Source organism: Juglans regia, chromosome 8 (genome assembly GCF_001411555.2).
Source record: "Juglans regia cultivar Chandler chromosome 8, Walnut 2.0, whole genome shotgun sequence".
NCBI classification, from domain to species: Eukaryota; Viridiplantae; Streptophyta; class Magnoliopsida; order Fagales; family Juglandaceae; genus Juglans; species Juglans regia.
Window position 1 is genome coordinate 1,090,594 of NC_049908.1, and position 27,934 is coordinate 1,118,527.

General features: G+C 38.0%; 3 protein-coding genes across 3 annotated transcripts; 1 reads left to right on the top strand and 2 right to left on the bottom strand.

Annotated features, from left to right (window-relative positions):
- The first annotated feature begins 640 nt into the window (after nt 1–640).
- LOC109002797 (probable sucrose-phosphate synthase 1) lies at nt 641–8,806 on the top strand. Its single transcript, XM_018980692.2, has 13 exons — nt 641–1,260; nt 1,350–1,439; nt 3,384–3,625; nt 3,817–3,880; nt 4,014–4,712; nt 4,837–4,953; nt 5,118–5,249; nt 5,327–5,503; nt 6,036–6,089; nt 6,185–6,247; nt 6,370–7,314; nt 7,552–7,679; nt 7,829–8,806. Exons 1-13 carry the CDS (start codon nt 1,075–1,077, stop codon nt 8,100–8,102), a joined length of 3,171 nt encoding a protein of 1,056 aa, XP_018836237.2. The 5' UTR covers nt 641–1,074; the 3' UTR covers nt 8,103–8,806.
- Nucleotides 8,807–9,186: 380 nt separating this feature from the next.
- Nucleotides 9,187–18,701, bottom strand: LOC109002795. The gene is made up of 10 exons (XM_018980690.2): nt 17,261–18,701; nt 16,040–16,513; nt 15,628–15,929; nt 14,067–14,789; nt 13,709–13,987; nt 13,365–13,526; nt 12,315–13,253; nt 12,002–12,217; nt 10,659–10,919; nt 9,187–9,834 (listed from the first exon to the last, which is right to left on the bottom strand). Exons 1-10 carry the CDS (start codon nt 18,612–18,614, stop codon nt 9,490–9,492), a joined length of 5,055 nt encoding a protein of 1,684 aa, XP_018836235.1. The 5' UTR covers nt 18,615–18,701; the 3' UTR covers nt 9,187–9,489.
- A 1,538-nt stretch (nt 18,702–20,239) lies between these two features.
- Nucleotides 20,240–23,235, bottom strand: LOC109002794 (vesicle-associated membrane protein 711-like). Its single transcript, XM_018980689.2, has 4 exons — nt 22,693–23,235; nt 22,172–22,362; nt 21,015–21,178; nt 20,240–20,512 (listed from the first exon to the last, which is right to left on the bottom strand). Exons 1-4 carry the CDS (start codon nt 22,907–22,909, stop codon nt 20,422–20,424), a joined length of 663 nt encoding a protein of 220 aa, XP_018836234.1. The 5' UTR covers nt 22,910–23,235; the 3' UTR covers nt 20,240–20,421.
- Between the last annotated feature and the right edge of the window lie 4,699 nt (nt 23,236–27,934).

Consider the following 27,934-nt stretch of genomic DNA (forward strand, 5'->3'; position numbering starts at 1 on the left):
AAAGGAATCAAACTACTGTTAACTGTTAAGACGTACGTTTTTAGAGATTTTATTGGATGATTAGACAATGGCGGCTGCGATTACCAGTCAAACAAATTATTATTTTAAAATTTAAAAAAATTAAATTATTTATTATATTTTGTATTAAAATTTAAAAAAATTATAATAATAGATTAAAATAAATTTAGAATCCAGCCGTACCAAAATGGCCATATTATCTAGAGTAATGTTGTTCTTTATTCTAATTATTATTATCTCATGATATGATATTAGATTATTAAAGATTATTTATTATATTTTATTTATAAATTTATTATTTAATGTCATAACATAAAAGGATGTGAATGTGATTAAAAAAAATGATAGATGAATAGACAATGCTTTATTTTCTTTTCGAGCTCTTCCGGGTCCAGTCTTTTTTTTTTTTTTTTTTTATACAGGGAGAGATTTTCAAACTTAAGAAAGATCTCCATTTTAAAAGCTAGAATTTCATGCCGATCAGCCCCGCGTCCAAGCTTATTGTTCACGTTATAAAAGAATATATTTTATTTATAAAAAAATAAGATTAAAATTTTTAATTCTCTTTATTTTTTTAAAGCTGCGTTGCGAAGGAGAAGCGGTAAACATAAGTCGGTGAGAATATCGAATCCTAAAGAGAGTAACAGAGCCTCTCTCTTCTCTCTCTCCCTGAGTAATCATATAAAGTTTTTTCCAGAGAAGTCGCTCGAACTTCGGAAACGTGGAATTTCTGTGATGACACCTCCCCATTCCTAACTACCAAGTCCTCCACTCTCTGTCGTACTCTGTGTCTCTCACTCGGATCTGACGAACGCCTAATAACAAGCACAGCACCATAACCGTTCTCGGTTTCTCTCTTTTAGACTACACACTCCCAACTCAACAGAATGTGGAGGCTTACCATTTAATCTTCTCTCGCTTTTCCTCTTTCGTTCCGTGTATGTTTTTGTGTATAGACGAACAGAAATCAACATATTCACGCGCGCGCACACACATACATAGCTATAGATCGGCGCATGCTCATTGTAGCGTTGAGAATTGAGAAGGCGTTTGGAGATGGCGGGAAACGACTGGATAAACAGCTACCTGGAGGCGATCCTGGACGTCGGGCCGGGGCTCGACGACGCCAAGAAATCGTCGCTGTTGCTCCGAGAGAGAGGTCATTTCAGCCCCACCCGCTACTTTGTGGAGGAGGTTATCACCGGCTTCGATGAGACCGATCTCCACCGCTCATGGCTTCGAGTATTCATTCAAATATCTTCTCATTCCTTTTGTTTTCCTCTTTTTTGTTTTTTTGTTTGATTTTGAATTGATTAATTTCCATTGCTTAGGCTGCGGCGACGAGGAGTCCGCAGGAGAGGAACACGAGATTGGAGAACATGTGCTGGCGGATTTGGAATTTGGTTCGCAAGAAGAAGCAGGTCTTCTTTCTTATTTCTCTTCTCTTTTGTTCGCCTTGTTGAGCAAAAAGGTTTTATAGTTTTTTATTTGCATGTGTATATATGTACTTGCACACACGCGTATATACTAGTAAAGTGGTTTTGTATTTTGTTTTCATCACGATGATCATCATTAAGACGAACTTCTTGCTTTGATTGGATACGGTACAGCCACGATTTCTATATAAATCGCTTTGCTATTACTTACACACTGGATTTTGTTAGTTTGCTTTCGATAGATTTCACTCCCTGATCGCTATGATGGTCGATATATAACTATGGCTATCGTTACACGTCCAAACTCGAAAACTTAAAAAGTTGCAATTATTTTCTTTGTTTGGTTTGGTTCTCTGAGCGTTTCATTTGCCACGCAATGTTTGCCTTGCATGTAAATACACGCTTGCTTGAGCTGTTTGGAAGTTTTACTTGATGATTATGCTAATATTGGCAAATGAATGCTCGTTGTGTTACTAGTCATCCCCCAATTTTTGGAGTGCTTGATGACTGATTTTGCTGTTTTGAGAGTTTCATTGCCTTGTGCCGTGTGATCACATATAAGTGCTTTTAATGTTGTTTTCGTCGTTTTTTTCCAACAATCCCTTGCTGCATATTTGAACTAACATCAGGGGATATGTGATAGACGTTACTTTGCATTGTCATAATTTGATTACCGACCTTTTATACAATAATTAATAATTGAATATCGTCTGAACTTGGATGTATTTGAAAAAGCAGTGGTTTATCCCATACAACACCTAGAGGGGGGGTGAATAGGTGCAGTTCAATTTATGTGGACTAATAAAATTTAATGGCAAGAAGCTAATAAAAGAAGACACAAATCATGCAAATAATCAACACAAGGATTTGGTCACGAAGTGGAAACTCATTTGAAGAACGTCTTCAAATTCTAAAACCACTCCGGGTGTAAGCCACCACCTAAAATCCACTATAGAAAAAGTTCATTACAACCAATTTAGTGACACTCACAAAACCTTTGTAGTTCCTAAACTTGGCTTGCAACATCACGAGTGACCCACTCGTTCTCTACACGCATGTAGTGTCGGAACTCCGACCTTCTATAGCTTTCCACGAGAACCTCTCGATCTCTGCATCAACAGCAGCTCCGGAAACCTTCCGGCCAACAAAACGTCCACTTCAATGGACTTTGAATGAGGTTTGATTTTGAGAGTGGTGTGGTGGATTAGTGTTTGTCCAAAAGAGATTCACAAGGTGAGGAATAGGTTTCTCTCTTTGGCTCTTGAAACACTTAAGGTTTTGCTCTGTTTTTCCACACCACACAACAGAAATGATCTGTTATATTTATAGTCCCAGCAAGTCACGGCGCCCAAAGCATGAATTTTAGGTTGTCTTTGAACATTGGCTCGAGCGAGGTGTCGAGCGAAGGTCGAGCGCACGTTATCTTCTGAAACCGCTCGAGCGAGATGTCGAGCGAGGTGTCGAGCGAACGTCTCTGGATGTCTCTGGATGGGTTCCGCTCGAGCGCCACGTCGAGCGCACATCGAGCGAACCACTCTGGATGAGTTCTGCTCGAGCGCCACGTCAAGCTCACCTCGAGCGAACCACTCTGTCTTGGTTCCGCTCGAGCGCCAAGTCGAGCGCACATCGAGCGAACCTCTCTGGAAGGTTCCGCTCGAGCGCTATGTCGAGCGCCCATCGAGCGAACCTCTCTGGAAGGTTCCGCTCGAGCGCCAGTCGAGCGCCAGGTTGAGCACACTTCAATATTTTTCATGTACCAATGCATCAACACTTGTTACAACTCAACTTTACATAAGTTTTCACAAGAATATGCCAATTGAACACATTTTTCCCTCAACAGTATTTTTATGGAAGTTCATGCTGGTCAGAGAATACAATCCCATTTTTTCTTTTTTAAATTTTGTGCTGATTTGATGGCTTTTTTATCAGCTAGAGGGAGAGGAAGCTCAGCATACAGCTAAACGCCGTCTCGAACGAGAAAGAGGCCGCAGAGAGGCAACAGCTGATATGTCAGAAGACTTGTCAGAGGGAGAAAAAGGAGATGTGATTGGTGATATTTCGACTCATGTCGATAGCACTAGAGGAAGAATGCCCAGAATCAGTTCTGTTGATGTGATGGAGAACTGGGCCAGCCAGCACAAGGAGAAGAAACTCTACATTGTGTTAATTAGGCATGAACTGAAAACTTTTATCTTATAATGTTTTATGGGGGTGTATTCTGAAATCAGCAGACATAAACATGAATTAATTCTTACCCAAAAAAATAAGCACGGATTTGTTTCTGATATTTGAAAAAAAAGCTTGTGATATTCCCATCATTTGTATGGTATTTAGTTCTTTTTGACAAGTAATTTTCATGCAGCCTTCATGGCCTGATACGTGGTGAAAACATGGAGCTTGGTCGTGATTCTGATACAGGGGGCCAGGTAACTTTTGGCCATGTACTTTAGTTTGTTAAAATGAAAAAATGATGTGCCTTCTCATTTAGTCAGTGATATTTCAAGACACATTTCTGAGAACTGCTTGTGGTGGGGTTTGAATGATATGTGTTATCACCAGGTTAAGTACGTGGTAGAACTTGCCAGGGCCTTAGGTACGATGCCAGGTGTTTATCGGGTGGACTTGCTGACGAGACAAATATCTGCTCCGGATGTAGACTGGAGTTATGGAGAACCGACTGAAATGCTGAATACAAGAAGCTCTGAAAATTCAATGCAGGAGCTTGAGGAAAGTGGCGGGGCATATATAATCCGTATACCGTTTGGCCCAAAAGATAAATATATTCCTAAAGAACTCCTTTGGCCCTACATTCCTGAATTTGTTGATGGCGCACTCCGCCACATTATACAGATGTCCAAAGTTCTGGGTGAGCAAATTGGCAGTGGCCAACCTGCCTGGCCTGTTGCAATCCATGGACATTATGCAGATGCAGGTGACTCTGCTGCTCTCTTGTCTGGAGCTTTAAATGTACCTATGCTTTTTACTGGCCATTCACTAGGACGAGATAAGCTTGAACAAAATTTAAAGCAAGGACGGCAATCAAGAGAAGAGATAAATGCGACATACAAAATAATGCGGAGGATCGAAGGTGAGGAGCTGTCTCTTGATGCCTCTGAAATTGTTATAACCAGCACTAGACAGGAGATTGAAGAGCAATGGCGCCTGTACGATGGTTTTGATCCAATACTAGAACGCAAATTGAGAGCGAGGATAAAAAGGGGTGTGAACTGTTATGGCAGGTTTATGCCTCGGATGGTTGTAAGTATTAAGATACTGTTCTCAAGTTCATTATTAAAATTATGAGTCGTCAGGCTCCTTTCTGCATCTATAGCAAGTTTCCCTAACTTGCTATTTGTATTTAAATTTTCACAACATTCTCCAGGTGATTCCTCCTGGAATGGAATTTCACCACATTGTTCCACATGATGGTGATATGGACGGGGATGTGGAAAGAAATGAAGACCATTCTGCTTCTTCTGACCCACCAATTTGGTCTGAGGTAATGTCCAGTCATTACCAGTGTTTGGTTTGTGATTGTGTGGGAGCCTTAAATTGCTGCCCTTTCAATTTTGATTGCCCTGCAGCAAATATGCCGATAAACATTTTACTGGTGTGGTAGGAATTTCAGTTGTATTACTAATGCCAGAGATTTCACTTGGGCAGATTATGCGTTTCTTTTCCAATCCACGCAAGCCAATGATACTTGCCCTTGCCAGAGCAGACCCTAAAAAGAATATTACAACCTTAGTCAAAGCATTTGGAGAATGCCGCCCACTGAGGGAGCTTGCTAACCTTGTCTGTTCTAATCCTTGAACTGTACCTACCTTGCACATAAAATTTGATTTTGATAGCTCTTTTTTTTATTGTTTCAGACATTAATAATGGGAAATCGTGACGATATTGATGAAATGTCTAGCACAAATGCATCTGTGCTTCTTTCAATTCTTAAGCTGATCGACAAATATGATCTGTATGGACAAGTGGCATATCCTAAACACCACAAGCAGTCTGATGTTCCTAACATCTATCGTCTAGCAGCAAAAACAAAGGTTCTGCTTTTATTTTTCATATTTTTGCGAGAATGGGATCAACTGGTTAAAGTACCATAAAGTAAAATATATAACCGCACAACGTGGCTTAATTGGCATCATGTGGTGAAGTCTTTGTCTAGGCATATGTTTTCCCATTAGCTCTTGTGAATGTTTTCTTCTTGTTCATTTTTTCTTAATATAGGCTTGCTGAATATTGAAATAAATGGGAAGGTTCACTTATCAATTCTCTGCATGGGAAGTATTATGTCAAAGAGATCACTTAACTATGTGGGACACCCTGCTTTAATGTGTCACGGGGAGAGGGCTAGTATTATCATCTCTGCTAGAGCATATCAAGTTTTGTTGTCATATTGGTATGGTCTGAATTAAATTTCAATTTTATCTCATCAAAATAACTTTGTTGGCTGAAGTTCTCTATATGTTTCCCTCGCACTCGAAGTTATTCATCTTTACACCATATTGATTTGATTCAATTTTCCCCACCTCATGTGTTGCTTGACCTATTATCTCAATTATTTTGTTTCTGCAGGGTGTTTTCATCAATCCAGCCTTCATTGAGCCATTTGGCCTTACTTTAATTGAGGTGTTTGTCTTTATCTTTCATTAGGACACTTTGGACACTTTATTTTTTAGATGTTACTTTGTACAAAACTCAACTTTAGTTCCTCTTCTGTGCAGGCGGCAGCTTATGGTTTGCCAATTGTTGCAACCAAAAACGGGGGTCCAGTGGATATTCATAGAGTCTGTCCATTTATGGAGCCTTTCTTTTACTTTGAAGAATTTTTTTAATTCCTTTTAGTGGCGTAATGTTCTGTCAAAGGTTCGTTCTAGCTTTAATAAAACTGATGATGGACTCATTACAGGTACTTGACAATGGTCTACTTGTTGATCCAAGTGATCAGCAAGCTATTGCTGATGCTCTTCTGAAGCTTGTTTCAGAAAAGCAACTTTGGGCAAGATGCCGGCAGAATGGACTGAAAAATATTCATCTTTTTTCATGGCCAGAGCATTGTAAGACATATTTATCTCGAATAGCCAGTTGCAGACCAAGGCAGCCACAATGGCAAAGAAGTGATGCGGAATTTGGAAATTCAGAATCAGATTCACCTGGTGATTCCTTGAGAGATATACAGGATCTATCTTTAAACTTGAAGCTTTCATTGGATGGGGAGAAAAATGATGGGGTTTCCACTCTTGATAATATTTTAGACACTGAAGAGAATGCTTCTGATGGCAAGAGTAGACCTGAAAATGCTGTTTTGGCATTGTCTAAGGGTGTTATAGGAGGTACACAAAAGGCTTCGTCAATGGAGAAAGCAGACAACACCAGTAAATTTCCAGCATCGAGGAGGAGGAAGTATATTTTTGTAATTGCCGTGGATAGCAATACAACCTCAGATTTTCATGAAATTATTGGAACAGTTGTTGAGGTGGCAGGGAAGGACTGGGGTGCAGGATCCATTGGGTTCATATTGTCAACATCACTGACAATATCTGAAGTGCACTCTCTTTTGGTCTCAGGAGGCTTGAGCCCGTCAGAATTTGATGCTTTTATCTGTAACAGTGGCAGTGAGCTCTACTATCCATCCTCTAACTCTGAGGACAGTCCTTCTGGTCTTCCCTTTTTGGTAGACTTGGATTATCGTTCACACACTGAATACCGTTGGGGTGGAGAAGGTTTGAGGAAAACTTTGGTCCGTTGGGCTGCTTCTATCAATGATGGAAAGGGAGGAGGAAATATTGTTGCAGAAGATGAAGCAGGATCTTCTATGCATTGTTATGCTTTTAAAGTGAAAGACCTATCATTGGTAATCCTTCTTTATATTCTATACGTGAAAAGACATATAGGAAAAGTGGTGTTATACCAAAGCCACCTGCCCTACTCTCTCTCTCTCTCTGATATAAGGCTACATCTTTGCACTGTTAGTTATCATATCAATTCGTTTGTAGTTGGATTTTTCACGTATTTTCTTAGTTTTACTGCTTACCGATGCTTCTTTTTGTAATTTTGAAGTTATTTTTTAGTAACCATTTTTCCATCACAGATCCCCCCGGTTAAGGAACTTCAAAAATTGATGAGAATTCAGGCTCTTCGGTGCCATGTTATATATTGCCAAAATGGTTCAAAGCTTAATATAATCCCTGTGTTGGCTTCTAGATCCCAAGCCCTGAGGTATGCTACATTGAGAGGTTTACTATTTTTCAAATTTTCCTCTGCTTTCCTAGTTCCCTTCTATTTTCTCCTATAACAGTAGTACACGTCGTTTCCTGTTTCTTTTCTTTTGGTTGATAACTATGGAGCACTCGTACATCTTCTTGCAGGTATCTGTTTGTCCGCTGGGGCATGGACCTATCAAATACTGTGGTCTTTGTGGGAGAATGCGGAGACACGGATTATGAAGGATTGCTCGGTGGTGTCCATAAAACTGTGATACTGAAGGGAGCCGGTACAAGTGCTCGTGACCTTCATGCTAACAGAAGTTATCCTCTAGAACACGTTGTGCCATTTGATAGTCCCAATATTGTTCAAGCCGAGGGATGCAACCGCAACGACATCAGAGTCTCGTTGCAAAAACTAGGGGTTCGTACGGGGTAGAAGTAGAACCCATCATTTGGCACTGAAATGTTTGGTCTGTCATATCAATGGTCGGGCCGGGCCTTCTTTATATCATCAGCTTCGAACACTACACTCGCCTAAAAATAATCTCAATTTTTACTTCTTTCAAAAGGAGTCTACTCTGTCTTTCTAAAACGACCACCCTTCTTCGGTACCGTTGCCCTTCAAATTTCCTTCTTGCCTAGCTTTGGTACCAATTGGGGTCATATATTAATAAGCATCTGCTGGCAGCATGATCCTGGTTTTTTTTATTCATAATTCTGCTTTTCGGCTTCCCCCGTCGAAGTTCTGCTTATCATATAAGTTGCACAAGGACAAAGGTGGGCTTTGTTCGGTTTGTCTGCTGTAGTTAAATTCTCCTTTCTTGTTTTGTTATACGCCAGCGGAGCATAAAACACGGATTACGGGTATACAAAAGTTTTGGTGTCTTTTTTTTTTTTTAACGAATAATTTCTCTTCGCATCTGAGTGATTACCTTTTATGTATGTCTTGAACGTGAATGTGATCCAAGTGCTTTGGTATGTCTTTTTCCTTTTTCTTTTTTTTGTAATTTGTTCTGAGTAAAGGATTCCGTGGCTAATATCCGCGGTACTAACGGTGACCGGGGAAATGAGAGGCTATTTGGACACTTCGTACGACGATGTAACGTCTAGTCTTTATTTATGTTAATGATTATTGGTATGATGTTTTCTCTGATGAATTGTTAAATCTGCTTGGGACAAAAAGCACTAATATTGGATGTTTTCTAATTCTGCCTATAAAACCATTTGAGATTTGAGCACACGTCTCCAGGACCGTTCTGGGAAGGTCAGTCGGTCGGTCCCTTGGTCTCGATATTCTTCGACTTGATGGCCGGCTACTGGACCCTTCCCTCTTTTCATCCACTGTACCAAGTAGTCATGTCTACCTCATTATTCCCCGATGTGTCTCTTACATACGTAGCATTTACGGCCTGCGTTGCTCGGACGACAGCAAGACCATTCTCTCGTAATACTGGAGTAATATCACAGAGAGAGAGAGAGAGAGAGAGAGAGAATCGATAATAGATGTAAATGAAACGCGATTGACAAAACTTTGCAAAAAGCCTATGATTTAACTGTAATAGAAAGATGCAAATAGTGTGGCACTTGCAACTGTCAGTTCTATTGGACCCACAGCCACAGCCACAGCCACTTCCTCACTTCAATTCTTCCCATCCTCCACCCTTGTTATTCCTTCCCTCGCCAACGCGTGTGTTCCAACAGTTCTACCAGTCAAAATGCCAAAAAAAATAACTCGAAAAAAGAGAAATAACACATGCCTTCATACTAAGATGTCGCTCAGATCCATTGAACTGAGTGAACCAATGCCTATATATTGGCAGAACTCAAGTATGGTTGAACCAGGGTCCAATCGCACCGTTCACGTGTCCATTACTATGGATCCCAACCCCATTTGGAACGAGTGAAGGAGGCAACCCAACAGCCATCGGAGGTGGTGCAGCAGGGTATAACCCATGGTTGTGTGGAAGGGTGTGAGGACTCACAAGAGGACTGCCAGCTGGACTCCCTTTCCGCTGTTGAAGAGCATGGATCTGTCTGATCCCTTCTTCATGAATACGTGTCAATGTCTCCAACTCCTTCATTGACAGAGCTTCCAAACCAGCACCATATAGAGGGGCATGTCGCGACATTTCTTCCTGGAGTGAAGTCTCAAGGGTGTGAATATATTGCTGCGTGAGAAAGGGAGAGAGAACCATCAATCCACCACTCTGTTATTCTTCATCTTCAGAGTCATCATATATATATATATATATATAGAGAGAGAGAGAGAGAGAGAGAGAGAGAGAGAGAGAGAGGCAATCAAATTCAAGGTAAGCTCACAAAAGTTTATAAGATTTTTTTAACAACATAATAATGATATTCACTCTAAGCCATATTGCAACCAAATTCAACATTCTAAGCCAAAGAGCTTCAAACAGACAATTTTAGCAGTTTCCCACCTATTGATACCACTGTATTATTCCATAAATGAAAAATGCTATTTGTACTTGGGAAAAACTTACAAAAAACTTACTTCTCCACATGTCAGTTATTAATATGCTGAAAATTATAAAATTTGAAATTCAAAATTTGAATTTAAAAACAAAACTGACAAAATGAGTCTTGTAAGTAAAAGTGTAAGTATATGTAGCACTACTCTTCTATAAATTATTAGCACGCAATATGTCCAACCAAACAAATGCCAAATTCATCTTTATTTGAGTTACCTAAATGAGTCGTACCAATTCAAATTGAGTTCATTCAGTCAAACAGGTTAGATCGTCTACCAGGATTTATTTAGCAAATTATCTTGTCGATCAAATCCAATGTCAATGTATGCAGCTATATGGTAATTTTACTGGACATCAATGCAGTTGTTAGCTTGATTGAGGCAGAACCACAACCAAGTATTTTGACATCTAAAGAAATCAAGTGATGGAAGAACAAAACAAAGATGACCATATGAATACAGAAGGGAGTGTGAAAAAAGCACAAGCTATTTCAGAGAAAAAACCTGGCACGCGTGCAATTTTGATTCCATCCCATCAATATATGCTTCACACCGAGCAACCTGCTCTTCCTTCTCACGCTTCTCTCCTTCAGTCTGCCCCACTGTTTGTGTCAATCGCCGAACCTCATCCTCCAGTGACTGACGGATTTCCTCTCGAGTCACGTTTTCTGTGGCATACCGTTTCAGTTCTTCATCAAATCTTTTCCGTGCAGCTTCTGCACTTTTCAACCTTTCAGCAAGAGCATTCTTCTCCTTCATAACTTTCTGTAACGTACAAATTGCAGTCAGAAAAATGCAATGCCAAATAAAAAGCCCCTCCCCTCCTCCCAAATAAAATAGCAATTTCATTGGACTTACAGTTTATCCAATTAAAATTTCTATAAATGCCATGCTTCAAAAAGAAAGGATGCCTTTATTGGGAGATCGAAACATAATATTACACTACTGCCTCGTTTGTTTTCGCAGATGAGATGAGATGAGTTGAGATAAAAGTTAAAAGTTGAATAAAATATTGTTAGAATATATTTTTTTAATATTATTTTTGTTTTGGGATTTGAAAAAGTTGGATTTTTTATTTTATTTTGTGTGGGAATTTGAAAATGTTGTAATGATTAGATGAGATAAGATGAAAAGTTTTGTGAAAGTGAACAAGGCCCAAGTTCTCATAAGTATCAAACTAGGAAGCAAGCAGATAAAAAAAGCAGGAGGAAAACAGCAAGACACAAATCACGCTCAAGTGCTTGTAGTTCTGATGCTATATAGTTGTACAGAAAGTGGCTGCTCAAGCCACAACCTAAGATTGCAAGTGCAGAGCAAGAGAAGATGGTAAATGAAGTAAAATTGAATGTAGACTTGAATGGTAATGTTTTCTACTCAATTTCAATAGCAGAGTAATTAGTTCAAAGCCAGGCTGAAGAAATCTGGCAGCAACTTAGAACTAGACAAATATCCATTTCTGAATTTCCTCCGAAAAAGTACTGATAAAATGAATACTCTATCTATTAACAGCATCGAAACACCAAGACCTTTCAAATACTAGACGCCCTACAATGCATCAATGTGTGCCAAACAGAGTAAAAATTTACAATTACAGTAGATAGATAGGGAGGTAAATTACAGAAAATTCTCCCAAAACAGGCATGCTGGGGATGTTAAAAATGCAGCCAATAGTCATAGAAGATGTGCACATAGTTTTTTATACAACCAAGAAAACTATGATGAGACATACTATAAAGATCATATAACACCTAAAACAGAAAATATAGTCTGTCTTTTTCCCTCTTTTGCAGAAAGAAGCTTAAAAGAAAGGCAAGGAACTGATGGTCAAAGTTATGGTAGCTTGATACCTTCAATTCATCACGTTTACGTGACTTCAAATGGGAGAGTTGTGTCTCTGCATCATGTAGACGATCCTGAAGAACTTTCTTCTCTGAAGTGAGCTTTGAAATTCCATCATCCCGCTCTGAGCGAAGCCACTCAAGCTGACTTTCAACTTCTTGTATTTGTTCAGAGAGCTCCTTCTTTTCCCGAGCAAACCGATCCATCTCAGCCCTCATTTCTGACTGCCATTTCATGTAAAGCTTCAATTCACATTCTCCAAAAATACTAGAAAAATATGAAAAGTTGTAATCATATCATTCTAATTGAGACATCAAATACCTTGAGATGATTGTTGTTGGACTCAGATTCACTCAGTTTTTGTGCTATGATTGCTTTTTCTCTGACCATATTGGAAATTTCAGCTTTTCTTTCATCACGCATACGAATAATTTCATCTTCACTAGCACAAAGCTGGTGCCAAAGAGCAGCTCGACCAACATTGGCAAGTTCAGCAACCTCCCGCATCATGCTTAAAATTGGTCTAATAATTTCTTGCTCCTCAGAAACCAAAGTAACTAATATATCCAACTCTAAGTCTACTTCACGATTGTCACCGACAGTGCTAGTGGCGCGGTCAACAAGCCTCTTCAGTATCCTACCTCGGTAAGATTCATCAGCATACCATTTAAACAAAATTGTGTACAAGATCTTTACAAATTCCTTCACAGCAGGGTCTCTCGAGAGGGCCAATGTCTCAGCAAGACCAAGAACCGAAGTAAAATCATCTCGTTGGAGTGTTGGCTGCTCGTCAGCCTCACCCTCTGCTACAGCACCTTCATGCTGATACTTTTCAGTGACCAAACTGGCACTAAGATTCAATCCTTGTGCTAGACGCCTTTCCAACACCATGGCTACCGATTGAGCCACAATGGCACCTTGAGCTACAGCTCTCTCAAATGTTTGAGAAGCCTCAACAGCAAGGAAAGGTATAGATAGCATCTCAATAAGGATATAAATGTCAGAAAAATGATGACCAGCACGGAAAGCCTGCTCTTCCACCAGATGCAGCCTTTCGGAAGTAGGACCATATTCATCAAATAAGAAAAGCCCGTGTGGAATTGTCGAGCAATTTTCACCAAAATCATCATCACAATCAATATCTCTAAGTATGATTTCAGCAACATCTCCCCAACTAATTATAGTTTTACTTAAAAAGTTAAGGACACAAGGAGACACCTCAACACCCAAATTTTTTAGCCTAACACGGACAGATCTGACCTATAATAGAGAGAAAGAAGGTTACTACATTTAAAGAAAAGAAATTAAAAAATTACAATAAAAACACGAGTAAAAGTACCCAATCAAACTTCAGAATGCTCTAATGCATACCGCTTCAGGAAGATGTTGACACTGGGATGCAGCTTTGAATATAAAATCCATGGTTGCGACAAGAGGTTCATCATTTGAGCCAGTTAAAAGCTCAAAAGATTGAAACAGAACACGTTCCCACACTTCACAGCCACACTCCAGTTGACTTAGAGCACCAAAAACCTAGGAAACATATTAATCAAGTTAAGAAAATGAAAGATACAGCAATGGACTACATTCAGTTACAGAAAAATATATTCCACAAAGATGCTTATATTTTCCAAGAATAACCCTGAAAGCACATGCCAACAAGCCCAACAGGTTATTGAGAAAAGGAAGTATAGCCTCTACAGATGCTATCTTACAGGTATCCTTAATGCAGGTTCTGCATCTGGCTTTTGAAGTCTTTCAAGGAGCAGACAAGCAGCTAGTGGATGTTCAGACTGCTCAACCAATTTAGGTACCAGCGCTACAAGGTCTGCTTGCAAATGCTTGGGAGCTTTATCCAATACAAGTGCAATCTTTTGAGCAGACTGAGGCCGTCTCCTTGGTTCCAGACACCCTTGTGGAACAGCTCCATCTAGGGCTCTCAGCGAGTTTACAATCAAGCCTAAAAGCTCCTCAGATTGCTCTGGCCATTTTGTCTAAAAAATAAAATCTGTTTAAGTAGCCAACATCAACTTTGAAGCAAAGCAGTTCACTTACTATGAAATATAAGTGTACCTTCGAGCGAATGGGTCCTTGATCTGAAGCCCCAGCAGATGTTTCTGGTGGACAAATAGGTTGTCCAGGAAGAGCCTTTTCTGGTCGATCTAGCCCATTCATGTCAGAGCTTTGTACAGCAGATGCACTGCCACCTTCATCAACACCAGAATCCAATCTCTCATATACAGGAAATTGCACAGATTCTGTCGCTCCATTCTCTCTATCAGATTCCAACGGAGTTGCAGATCCACTTCCATCTGGAGATGGTTTCGAGTTTGCATCAGAAGAATCACCATTAGAACTTCCGTCAGAAGGTTGGCAACACTCAACCATAATATCCAACAGTAAATCAATGATTGCCTGCTGCAAAACTTTGACTCCCATCAGCAAGTTCATCAAACTAGGGGAAGATTCATCAGGTTTTGTGGCCTTCTTTCCATCATTACTACCAGAGAGCTTCGTTGGAAGAAGCAAGCGCTTTACTTTAGCAGGGTCATCAAGGTACACACGAAGTCCAGTCAGAAAACCAGCAATTGCACCAGCATCCATCAGAAGCTTTTCTCGTAGAGTGACCTGTGGTTGTGAAGGATTATCTCCATATGTGAGGTGAAAACCAGCTCTAGAGAGAAGGTTCCTAAATATATCTTCTTCATCCCCACTTATTCCTTCACTGTCTTCAGAGTCAATCAATTCATCAGGATCTGTTGTCAAAGCATCCTGATCATCGTCCGAAGCCAAAACCTGAACAGTATTAGGCCACGCATAAACACAGTTACAACCACCACATAAAGGAGAGCAAATAAGTTTTCTAATAAATTTGTAAAAATCCATAGTATATGCAAATATATACCCCAAACTATTTAACCTAAATGAGCTTGGGTTTCTATAACTTGTAATCTGGAGCCTCTTCGTTCAAACGATAATACCAATCTAACTTTAAAACAGCGCACTCGAAGCTATGGACAAAAAAGGTGACGTTCAATTTTTTTACAATAATATACCATGAATGAAACCTATGCTTCAAATCGTCAGTGTATGGCCTATAGATAATTTTTTTTTATAAGTAAAAATATTATATATATATATATAAATAGTAACCAAGTACACTGAATGTATACAAGAAATGGCCTAAAGATAATTATTTTTATAAGTACGTCAATTTTCTGAAAAACACAAAGGGGGTCAACCAAAGTACGTAGGGTCAATACAAGAGAAAGCAACCAACTACGAAGAGGGGGAAAAAGATATAATTATGAGCTATCCCTTTTCATAAATGCATCATCATTAAGCACCTTGGGATCTTTTTCAGTATATAGCCAAAGCCATGTTACATGAAGAACAAAAATAAAGAGGGTTAGATAAGAGTTACACAGACACCAAGTTTAAGTCTGCAGTCAAGATTAGGTTAGTCTTTAACAATGGGAAAATTGCTTTTGACTAAGAAAATAATTTCTACAAAGGCCAACGAAAATATATACAGTAATAGCCTAATAGGTTCAAACTCACTAGAAGAACATGAAAAGAACTTTATAATGACTTCCATGTAACATAGAGATGAAACAGATCCACAAATACTAACCTCCAGATCTGAAAACTCAAACCAAGGGCAGCAATCTAATATTTCACAAACAAAAACAACAGTGTCACGCACAAGAAACCCTGCATCCACTTCCAACATATCTGAAACCTTCATGAATTGTAAGACAGAATTATTCCATGTCTTTGTACAAATAGAAGACTCCTTCCACACCGTCTTTGTTGGATTCTTTTGATTTACAACAGCCATCCTGTATCTAACCCAAAAGTTTTTATCTGGATCACAGCCAACTGACTGATCACTCTCTAAATATATACAGATGGTTTCAAAGGACTCGTACACACCTGTGTTGTAAAAAAAAAAAAAAAACAATAACAACAACCGTCAATCAAATACAGAAATGCAACAACTGCAACTACCTCTCCAGTGGAGAAGGAAAGAGGTGGATACCTACCAATCCGAAGCTCACATCCACCAGCTTGAAAAAATTTGCTAAATATTTTGCGGGTCTCCATTATTTCCTTAAAGGAGAAGAAGTTCTCCACCTTCCATGTAAATGAGCGTCTTTTCCCAACCGTGTCTGTATGTGAACCAGCATTGTTAGACTCAGTTTCCTGGTCAGTATAGTCCTGCATTATTGATGTCTCTTTTAATATAAGGACCTCTGCGGAGAAGACAACTGTATCCTGAAGAAGAAATCCAGAATCTTGATCGAATAAACTAGTAAGCGTCACAAATTCACGCCAACCCCAGTCCTTTGCAGCTTTGGAGTAGCGGTTCTGGGATTCCTTTGTGACGGACTTTTCTTCCATCCTCTGGTTCACAACAGACAACCGGTGACTAACAAAACAACTCCAATCACTGGAAGTATTTTGAGAATCCGTAACTTCAAGAAACACTGAAAGATGGCATGGTGGCTGAGACTGCCCTGATACCATCAAGTATATGGGAAATTTTCATCAGTTCACTCTTCTGAGCTCAACCTAAGCAATTTTCAGCCTAGGTCATATAATCACAAATGAAAGGTCCAGGAAATACATCATAACCTACAATGCAAGGTTACTAAAAAATTGCCCTGCTATCATCAAGAATGGTAAAGCAAACAAGTTAAGTTTTGGAAACCCACTTCCCTACACATACGCTTAAGCAACAAATTTAAGAAAGTTAAGGTTTAGAGTACAAAAATTATATGCTAAACTGAACGGAGGCTTAAACTGCATGAAGCTTCAGCATATGGGAAATCGCGATAAGACCACTATGCCAAGCAGCTATCAGCACAGCTTCATTAAGATCAAGGGAAAAGGATAGTGGTAAAAGATAAATAACAATTTTTTAATAAGTTAAAGATAGCTTTACTAACATACTAGAGGTACAAAAGATATTGGTAATCCTTATTACCTCAAATTGAGGCCTATAAAGATCAACAATTTTTTCCAAGATGTGGAACCTTCCCAAGGTTGGTCCTAAGGACCCACCCCTAGGTAGAAAACTCCAAGACACAACTCCAGCCAAAATCGTGTATAAGTTAATCCAAGGGAACTGTTAATGTGGAATTGAACCCCTCTAGTTTACAGTTCATCCCAAACCCTCCCCTTCGCCACTAGGCTTCCACCCTGACGGTTAAAAGACTAACAATTGAATTCACAAGAAAAAACAAATACAGCAATAGTCATACCTCGAGGATAAACGATGAGACGGCAATCCCTATTCCCAATCTGAAACCTCCTGCTCTTGATGCAGAGGCCCGTAATCTTCCTCTTTTTCAAAAGATCCTTCAACCTTGTGAAATTTTCAATCTTCCAAGTGAACTTCCCCATATGCCCGTCTGATTTCCTTGCCCCACTCCCACTCCTCCCTCCAATCAATCCTCCGCTCTTGGAAAAGCTACTAAACTCCTTAATCACATGAAAGGAAGTACTAAATACCGCAGTATCATCGACTACAAACCCCGATTCTAGCCCAATGAAATCCGACATCTTCATATAGTCATTCCAACCTAAACTTGTATTGTCCCCACTCTTATTGTCCGCAGCAAACCTCCCATAGGAGTCCCTATGCATGTGATTTGACCCGGGCTTCTGATTCAACACAGACATTCGGAACAGACACCAACAACTCCTATCGGACAAAATAACCGTCTTCTCCGTGTCCTTACTCTCTAAACACATTGACAAATACTCTACCGAATTCACCGAGCTCTGATACACACTAATCCTAAGATTGCACTCTCCGGCTGGGAACACCGGGCTCATTATCTTCTGACTTTTGATCATTTCCTTAAACAAACTAAAATTGTGCACTTTCCAAGTGAACTTGCCATTCAAAACGTCCGACACAGGACCCGCAACCACGGACGACGAAATCGTCGACGAGGCCGAGGAGGATTGAACCTCATTGTTATCGCGAGTGAAATTAACGGACTCGTTAAGGATTAGAATATCGGCGGTTATCAGCACCGTGTCGCTATTGAAAAGAAAACCCAATTTGGAATCGAAAACAGTGGAGGAGGGAGTGAAATCGCACCAACCGTGGGATTTCTTCTTGCTGGAGAAGCGGTGCCAAGAATCGCGATGAATGGTCTTGGAATCGTCCGCGACGTTGACGATGGCGAGGCGGTAGCTGGCGAAGCAGTCCCACTTGGAGGAGGAGGTGCCGCGAGGGTCCATGATTTGGAGGTAGATTGAGATGTAGCCTGGCAAGGCTTGCGAGTCGCCCTTTGGGTAGACGAGGAGGCGACAATCATAGCCGCCGACCTCGAAGTACTTGCTCCAGACAGCCCTAGCCTTAATTCTCGGGAAATTCTGGACCGTCCACCGGCACACGGCGGAGAACTCGCCACGCCGTTCCACGGTAACGCTCTCATGGGCTACGCCTCCGCCGTCCCTGGAACCAACGGCAAGGTCCTCCGCAGCCGCCGCAGTAGATATTGATGAAGCCTTGTCCGATGATGACGCGGCTGGTTGTGATTGGTCAGGTAGACCGATTGCAGATGATGAAGAAGAGACTGCTTCAGGTGAACTCTGCTTCATCTCTTCGTTTTCTGGTTTGTTTGTAGGCTTTCCTCTCTATCTCTGGTTTTTTCCTTGGATCGATTTTTATTTAGAGAGAGAGAGAGAGAGAGAGGAGGGATGAGCATGTGGTGAGAGATGCTAAAAAGATGGAACTTTGGACATTGAAGGCGCAGCTTAACTATCGTGCACCCCTAGTGTACCCTTTTTCTTTTCTTTTATTTTTAGGGTAATAGGATATAGCCCGATGCACAAATATTTTGTAAGCCTTTTGTAAAAAATAAAAAATAAATAAATTACAAGATCTAATTTTTATAAAATTTCTACGCGAGTTTTGTACATTTAGAATTTATATATATATATTTCTTTTTAAAAGTAAAACATGAATAAAAATAATAGATATACAATGATTTTTACAATCATTTACAAAATTACGTTTTAAATTAGTGACATTTTTATAAAATAAATTATAAAAATGACACACTATTAAATACTTTTATTTTAAAATATAATTATATAAAATATTATAAAAATAATTGGGTGTATCATTACTTTTGAATCAATTATTATTTTAAAAATCAAATCCATATATATGATACCACATCGATATTGTGAAACAGTAATAAAATATAGATATAGTATATGATATAATTATTTCAAAATATGTTTTATGGGGATTTATGTTGATACCATAAAAAAATAAGAGAAAACTTGATCTACAAGACTTTATGAAAAAAAAAAAATTAAAAATCAATACGACTAGATATGAATATATATATATATATATATAATTAAAAACTTTGAATAACATATCTCTATTTTATTTATTTGTATCCTCGTTAAGTGTCGAATGCATACATTCATATTACTTAATTTTTTATCTATAGCCACTATTCATATAACTTAATTTCTATACATCACCACTATCCCCACACACCACCTGACAATTTTTTCTTTTTTTCATAAAGTGTGAAGTATTTTTTTTAAAGTGTAAGATAGTAAATAATAACTGATGAAAAGAATTATTCTAATTATAATTGTCCATTAAGAACAGTCAGGTCATGTGAAATGACTATATTGTCGTACCTCTTTTTGCAGCAAGAAACATTTAAAAAAATCACTATTTTAGTTGAGACAGTCAGTTATGTATAAAAATGAAATAAATAAATATATGTTACTAAAATGATGGAAGAATTATAATTAAAAAAATTTACAAATATAAATTTTAAATGAAATAGGTATAATTACGCGTTTAAATTATGGGTGGTTTAATTTGAATTGTCGAATTCTACTCTTTTTTTTTTTTCTTTTTTTTTCGAGTCATTTGTCGAATTCTTTGATTTTTCACTTCACACAACTCCAACGAACTTCAGGATTAGCATGATCTACGAAAGTTCCTGTCCTGCAGTAAGGTACTTGTTTTATACCATTAGTGTTAAGACAATCTAGATAGTACGTATAGTTTATTCGGGAACCTTGTATGCTTTTCGAGTCATTTGTTCCCACTTCATATGCAAAAGTTCATGAAAAAGAATGAAGAAAAAGCCACATGTTCTGCAAGATGAAACATGACGGTCTTCCCGTATACTCATCGGGGCATGGCTTCAAGCGACAACACAGCCTGAACTACTTCCACTTGCTATGAGTAAATACGAAAATAAGCACTCATATTGACAGTTAAGTGTTTGGAACCACATAAATTAAAGTCCAAGGCAACTTACAACAGTAGAAGATGAAATTTGAAAAACAAAAAATCCAATATATCACACCAGATAAGAAAGGGTTGAAAAAAGAACGCACATCCAAATTTCACTCCGACATCAATTCTTCACTTGATGCAGGAAGGTAAGGTGAGACCATGGCAAACGAAAGCCAGCACAACGTAAACAATCACTAGCAGCAGGAGTATCAGTGCAGCACTGCAAGAATGTAATCAGATTCCAAAAGTATTTCATCAGTGGCAAAAAGAGTTATCCATCTCAGCAGGCAGGTAATGCTAATTCATGAAACACCACTTCTCCAAGCTGAAGGGATATATGATAATTTTCTGGTTTCATTATAGTTTAAATTTCAGATTGTGGAAAGTAGGAGGAAGTAATTTAGACAGTGAAAACAAGGGTTGATTCTTGTTGGGAGTACGTATATGCAGCTTTTTAAAATATGGTTGATATCATGAATTTTTTATTTTAATATTGTTTGCACCTAAGGAGATTTGAACCCTAGACTTGGGGGAGCATACCCCCAAGCCCAAGGCCTTTACTACTTGAGCCAACCCCTAGGGGTTGATATCATGTGTTAACTTGGCCTGAACAAAAATAATAACATATATTGGATTCAGTCATATATGCATAAACAAGCTATGCTTCATCCATATTCCCTTAATGCAATTTCTAATGCAGATACTTTAGTTAAAGAACATACGTGAGTTTGACGTTTCTCCACCACACCGTGCTTCTAAAACGACGAGCTTGCTTTCTGAAGCGAAAGGTGTTTCCTTGCATGTTTGCAGTTTTGTCAACCAGCAATTCCAGACGATTGCCTCTATCTAGAACTTTGTCAATATTCTCTATCATGACATTTCGCACCTACTCAAACATAATTTTGCAAAACTGGGGATCAATAGTCTTTCAAAGAACAAAAAAGTCAGGAACTCAGGAACTGTAAGATTATACAAACCATTACGATTTTTGGTCCTTTATTATAAATCATTACATTTTAATTATACTTAACAAAAAAAGTACTATAGTTCATTTAATGATTTATTATTCATCAAAAAATAAATCATTAAATTTGAGCAGCAGGCTATGGTTGAAGGAAAAACACACGATTTAACACACAACCTCCCTCTGAATTAAACATTTTTTTGCCATAATGGTTCAGTTCTTTTGAGCAGTATCCTAGATGTAGAAATAGAAGAAGGCAGACTCCCTCTCCATCAAAAGAACTGATATTATGAAGAATATAACACATAAAATAAAGAATTAACCAAATTTGCCCGATGTGGCAGCAATCAATAAAGCCACATAAGCAAATATATACAACCTATAGAAAAGCGGGCTAATCCAACCAATCTTGCTTGCACGTTGGAAAGAGCCACTGATTTATCTCTCCATTGAATCAAATTAACCAAAGGTGTGCCTTCCTGAACCCACGCTAAAGTTTCAATCAATTCTTGCCATATCCATTCCAGGAAATTAAGAACATAAATCCAATAGTGCAAACAAGATGTCCAAAGAAGAACATCCACACCCAAATTGATAAACTATTCATACCAAAAGCTATGCCAAAAGGGTTATATCCATTGATAAGTTGTGAAGAGTTTAATCATAGATAATCTTTTAACCGTCCCAAGTATACTGTTATACACCGAGCAACAATAACTAACTGAGTACAATCATTGTTCAAGCAAAGAGACTCGTATGCAATGAAATCATGCATCCGAATTACTTTGTCAGCTATAAAGGACCAGCAGAAAGCCCAAAGTACTAAGTATTTCTTCAAAGAGAACTTACACGGGCAGGAAACTAAACAACGTTGAAATCATAGTTAATGACAACTGGCAAGCATTCAAAACTTACCTGACTCATTTCACCTTTTAGTCGATTTATCCTATCAGCGTTCGGGTCGTTCGAGTAGTATTCCATTTGCTGGCTCAAAACCCTTGAGAATTCATCATTCATAGCATAAGCATGGGCCGAAAGAACTGCACGGCCGTAAGTCCTCACAAATCTCTGATGAATGTCTTCGAGAAACGCAAATGGTAGTCTTCCTGCACATAACATTGTCTGTGCTATAAGATCTCTACCATATTCCACTCCAGATGCCACAAACACGAACAATATTTCATTTTTCTAAGAACAGAGAATTTGGGATAAAACATCAAATTAATTATGAATGGAAACGAAACCCTAACGTCATTGAGCACATATACAAACACAAACATCGTTAAATTTGTGAGAAAATACCGAATTTACAATTTCTGACACAAAATGAAATGAAATCAATATCAAATTCGATTTACGAGGAACCCGATCGAAGTCGGAGACCATTGGATGGGATAAGTAAAAGAAACAAAGACAGGAGGGGGCGAGGGTCTAACTTCCGGCGTTCTCGTCGGCCATACAGAGGACGGTGAGGCCATCGGTGCGCTTGACGTGGAAGATGTAGCGATCCTGAGAGTATGACACGTGGGTGTCGGTGTTTCCCGGTATCTTCTCCAGTATCTGCCGCGCGATCACGCTGGCGTTGGTAGACGTGGCGCTGAACTCCGCCAGCACCAGCGATCCCCTTGCCACCAGAGCGTAGAGTATCGCCATCCCCCACCACAGATCCCCCTCCCTCTCTCTATATCTCTCTCTGTAAAAAAATTTCCTCAATTTTAGAAATGGTAATGCGATTCCCTTTCCGTAAACTACTCCTAATAATATGAATTAAATATTGTGGGAGCTATATCAAGTTATCAACAGCAAGAATCTATTCCTTCCTCGAAATTCTCTGTCTCAAAAGCAGCCGGGATTCTTCCACTCGGTCTCTCCTCTATCCTCTCTCTCTCTCCCTCGATGCATACGACTGTCGAGCTGGAAAAGGTTTTCTTTTCGACTTGCCTTGCCCCATAAGATATACGACGTGTTTAAGACATAGTAGAAAGACATCAATACGTATGTTATCTTGTATGTTATCAATACGACGTGTTTCAATCTACTAATTTGTATGTTATCTTGTTTAAGACATCAATATGTATTATCCTTTCATTTTATTTTTGGAAAATGCTAATTTGTTAGTATATTTTAATTATTTTTTAAAATGTTTAAAAAAGTATCTATTAGTAAATTTGTGTATTTTTATTTTTTTAATGTTTAAACAATATTTGAAAAAAAAAAATTAGAAAAAAAATATATTCATCATTAATTTTCTCATCATCATCTCATCATACGCCTAGAAAAATATATTATTCCTCGTTAAGACATATAAAAAGTTTTATTTTTATTAAAATACAAAGAAGTTCATCATAAAAATCTTGCTCAAAATATTTAATTCTACACCAGCATCACGACTCACAACTCACTATTTAGTAATTAGGTATGTTTTACAAGTTATTAATTGGCGGAGATTCTTTGGGGTGGTTCATTTTTTGGTTGATGGTGTGTTTATATTTAGTTTTTGTTACTTTTAAAAATCATAAAATAAATACTATCGTTATTTTTATTTAGCAGTATTATTCATCGTCTCAATTTTTATTATCTTCTCATTATTTCATAATGTGATATTAGATAATTAAAGATTATTTATTATATTTTACATTGTATGATGATAAGAAAATGATGAGAAAATGAGATATTAATATATTTTTTCATTTATATTTAAACAATATTAAATATAATTTTAGGATATATAAGTACTGCATATTTTATTTGTAAAAAAAATAAGACTCCCTATCAAAAACTAGATTTTTCATGTGAGCTTAAAATTTCATCTCACTATTTTGTAAAAAAGGTTCACATATTTAACAAACTCTAGAACTAGACAAACTAATTTTTCTTATATGTCTAAAGAATGGATTAAAGAAATTTGACCCTAAAATATCTCAATCTCATACTTGAATGGATAAAGTGGTCATTTGTCATGAATCGTCACTTTAAAGCAGCATTTTTTTTTTTTTTCCTAATCACTTTAAAGCAGCATTCACTGATATATGTATGTGTCAATTTTAGACAGCGAAAGTTTGGGACATTCAACTGAAATGGGAAGTTCGAGAAATGATGAAAAAGTGAAAAAGAAAAAACGTGAGGGTATTAACAAAATCAATAGAATAAACATAAAAAGTACTGCACGTGGCGTGGGCACTGGTCGTTGTTTATTATTATTATTATTATTATTGATATGTCACCATCTCATTTTATTTAATTATTATAAATTTTTATATAAAATAAAATAAAAAATTTAATTTTTAAAATTTTAAAATAAAAATAATATTAAAAATATTTTATCTAATTTTTAATTTTAATCTCAATCCATCTTATCATACTTATAAAAACAAACAGTCTCAAGAACACTTCGATTAAAGAATGTGATTGTGGGTTAATTCGATGAGCCGGCCCTTGATTAATGGGCTCAAAAATTGTAGAAAATAAGGAATATGCTGGGCTTTTCTTTGCATAATGGGGCTCAAAGATAATATTTCTTTTTTTTTTTTCCCTACTTTTTTGTAACTTAATGATAATAATTTAGGTGGAGTTGAACAACGGAAATTGGTCATTTGTACACGCACATGGGTTACGTACGTGATTTTCTCAACTTTCTGTAGAGAACTCGTTAGCCCTAGCTCAGAGACAAAATAATTTTATTCATTTATTTGTATATATATATATATATATATTTTTTTTTTTTTCTGAACAAACAAAAGAATATGATTTGGTCCGGACTCCGAACAGCAAGCCGACCAAAAAAGCTGGACCATAAACAAAATATTGATTGGGCCTTGACAGGTTAGTGCGAGGGTGGGCTAGGCCCAGCTGACCCGGGGTTGATTTTACTGGATACCCTGCACCACTTCAATCACGTTCGTCTCCGGGAACGGTGCGGTTTTTTTTTTTTTTTCTAATAGATTCTTTTATTTTTATTTTAAAAAAAACAGAATTGACGTGAATAATCCATCTTCTTACTGTGTTACGGCTTTAAATCAACACAATGATCATCTGTTTTATATAATACGTTAAATTAACTTTATAATAAAATTAAATTTACAATCTAAAACAACATCAAACCACACGTTGACGCGATTTATTTTTATAAAAAAAATTTTATAGTTAAAACATTTATCTTTTTCAATATATTGGTGGAATTGTTGTAAGAAAAATACTTGACACTGGTCCGTCCGAGGATCTTCAATTAACAGCCCGCAAATAATAAAGTGAAACCTAGGCTTTCCACCATTGTTATCTTGTACATGCACTACATCAGATTCTCAACTATTGGATTCACAGCCACTTCGTACCCCCTCGAACACCCACGCTCTGCCCCCAAATCTTCTCCTCACCCTCATATCTCTTTGTTCCCCAGCAGCTCCCAACAAAGCAGTAGGCCCAAACCGAACTTGAAGTTGCCTCCTCCAAAAGTTGCACAGCGTAAAGTTTTGCCTTAATCTACTATCTTTGTGAACGTAATGAAAAAACCATGGCCACTCAAAGAAGAAGGCTACGAGGAAAAAGATAGTGAAGAAACAAAGGAAGACCGTGACAATGTTGAGGATGGTTGGAGATATGCGGAAAACAACGAGGAGAAACTATTGCAATGGAGAGAACTGATGAATGCATTTATTACTTTCAACCACCGTCTATGAATTAAATAGCCATGGCAAGAGTATACTTTGGAGGATTCACCAAGCTTTTTTATACATCATATTTTTTTCTGGTTTTTTTTAAATTTGTCTGGGTTTTTATATTAGAAGTGTGAAATCTGGGTTTTTCTGGGTTTATATTAAGATTTCTGGATTTTTTCTGGAATTTGAATCTGTAATCAAATGAGACGGTTTCGTGGGTCAGAGAGGGGCGGTGCAAATGAGAAGGAGAAGAGGGGCAGCGAGGAAGAGAAGGGTGCGATTCGAGGGGGTGTTTCTGAGCTAATTTTTTGTCAGTGTCGGACTGAGATGGTTGAGTCGGCGTCGGCGTCGGCGTCGGCGTGTATTTCTTTTAGAGTGTCTGTGGTAGATTTTATTTTGCTTAGAATGTTTTATCCGTGGCTAGAAATGAATGAAAGGCTGTTTTTAAGAGAAATCCAGCCCAACCGCTAGAAATGAATGAAGGGCTGTTTTTAAGAGAAATCCAGCCCAACCGATGTGAAGCAGCTCTGTTGTTGTAATGCTTTAAAGATCTGTCTGTATATATGATCTTCGTTATCAAACCTTGGTACGTATCAATGGGAAACTTCAAGAATGTCATGATCCAAGTGGACACAAAGCAATTAATATCGTCGCTTATAAGCAATTTATTCGATCTTTGATCTTAGCGTAAAGTAGCTGCAGAGATACCTCACCGTACCATAACAGGACAACCCTTACTTTTGGTCATGGTCGGAGTACGTTACATGCTGATCACCCGCGTGGTTCATAGCGCCCTTGTCTCGGTTAATTTGTTGCCATTCTTCCAGTGTAAAGCCGATTGATGGATTGCTTTCCATTTTCCCAAATGCACAGGGAGTTTGAAAGCTCGTTAACACAATGGTGAGACAATATTTTAGATCATCCTGATTTTCATGGGAATAAGTCATGAGCAGTTTCTTGAAGAAAATTGACATGACCTCCCAACCAGTCGGGGAAAGATCTTCCTACTATCCAAGCAATATATATATATTTACTCACTGAGTTTTGATAAATATAAATAGTTTGGCACACTAAACTGCGTACTGACGTTGACATGACTTTTTTTATTAAAAAAAAAAATTGGAGAGAAGAAAATGTCTCATAAAAATTATTTTTGTTTTTAATTCTCAATGTTTCATTAAATGAATACCTTACATGTTAGAATTGGTGCGCAATTGTATCAGAACTTGCTTGCAAGAAGATTTTTCCTTATTTCCAAAGTACAAACTCAAAAGCCAAATTAGTTGTTGAATGTTATTAATGTTTGTTTAATTAATAGGAGAAGTAGTGTAATTAAGCGTGGTTTCCCATCAACACAAGCTAGCTAGCAGACATAAAATCACCGTCCATCTTGATCACGAGCTAGGGCTAAAGATATTAGCAGAGCAAGACTAGTCGTTGCATGCAGTTCCATCAACACCCGGCCCGACCATGTGATCCTAACTGCGTTCCAGACTTCATTGTTTCCAATAATTGAGAATCGAAAACCAAAATATTGGGAAAAAAACAAGACAAGCCAGGAATATCAGATCAAGAGGTTCACGTTGGTTACAGTTCGATCAAAAGCTGTAAGCCATTAGTGGTGCCTTGGGGGTACCACTGCAATTTGCTTTATTAGCAACCGGAAATTAGTTTCTCCAACCATTCAAAGGGCAGTACGTAGTACTAGTACTGAAAGTGAAGCAAATTAGCTAGCTAGATAAATATATAATTTGCCAGAAATTAGAAATTAATTATTATCAATAAAAATCCAATAATTAATTGTTCAATTTTATTAGTAGTATTATTTTAAATACAGCTAGGGTAATTTGTCAGCTTATAGCATAGAAACTTCCAAGCGAAATTATTGCAAAATTAATGTTGTAGTAGAAAATTACAAAGTAAAAATCTTCCATGGCATGCATGCTGCATGCACAACATGAGATGCTGCATGCTAGCTAGCTAGTATACAAAAATTCCAACTGTAACAATATCGTCCCTTTCT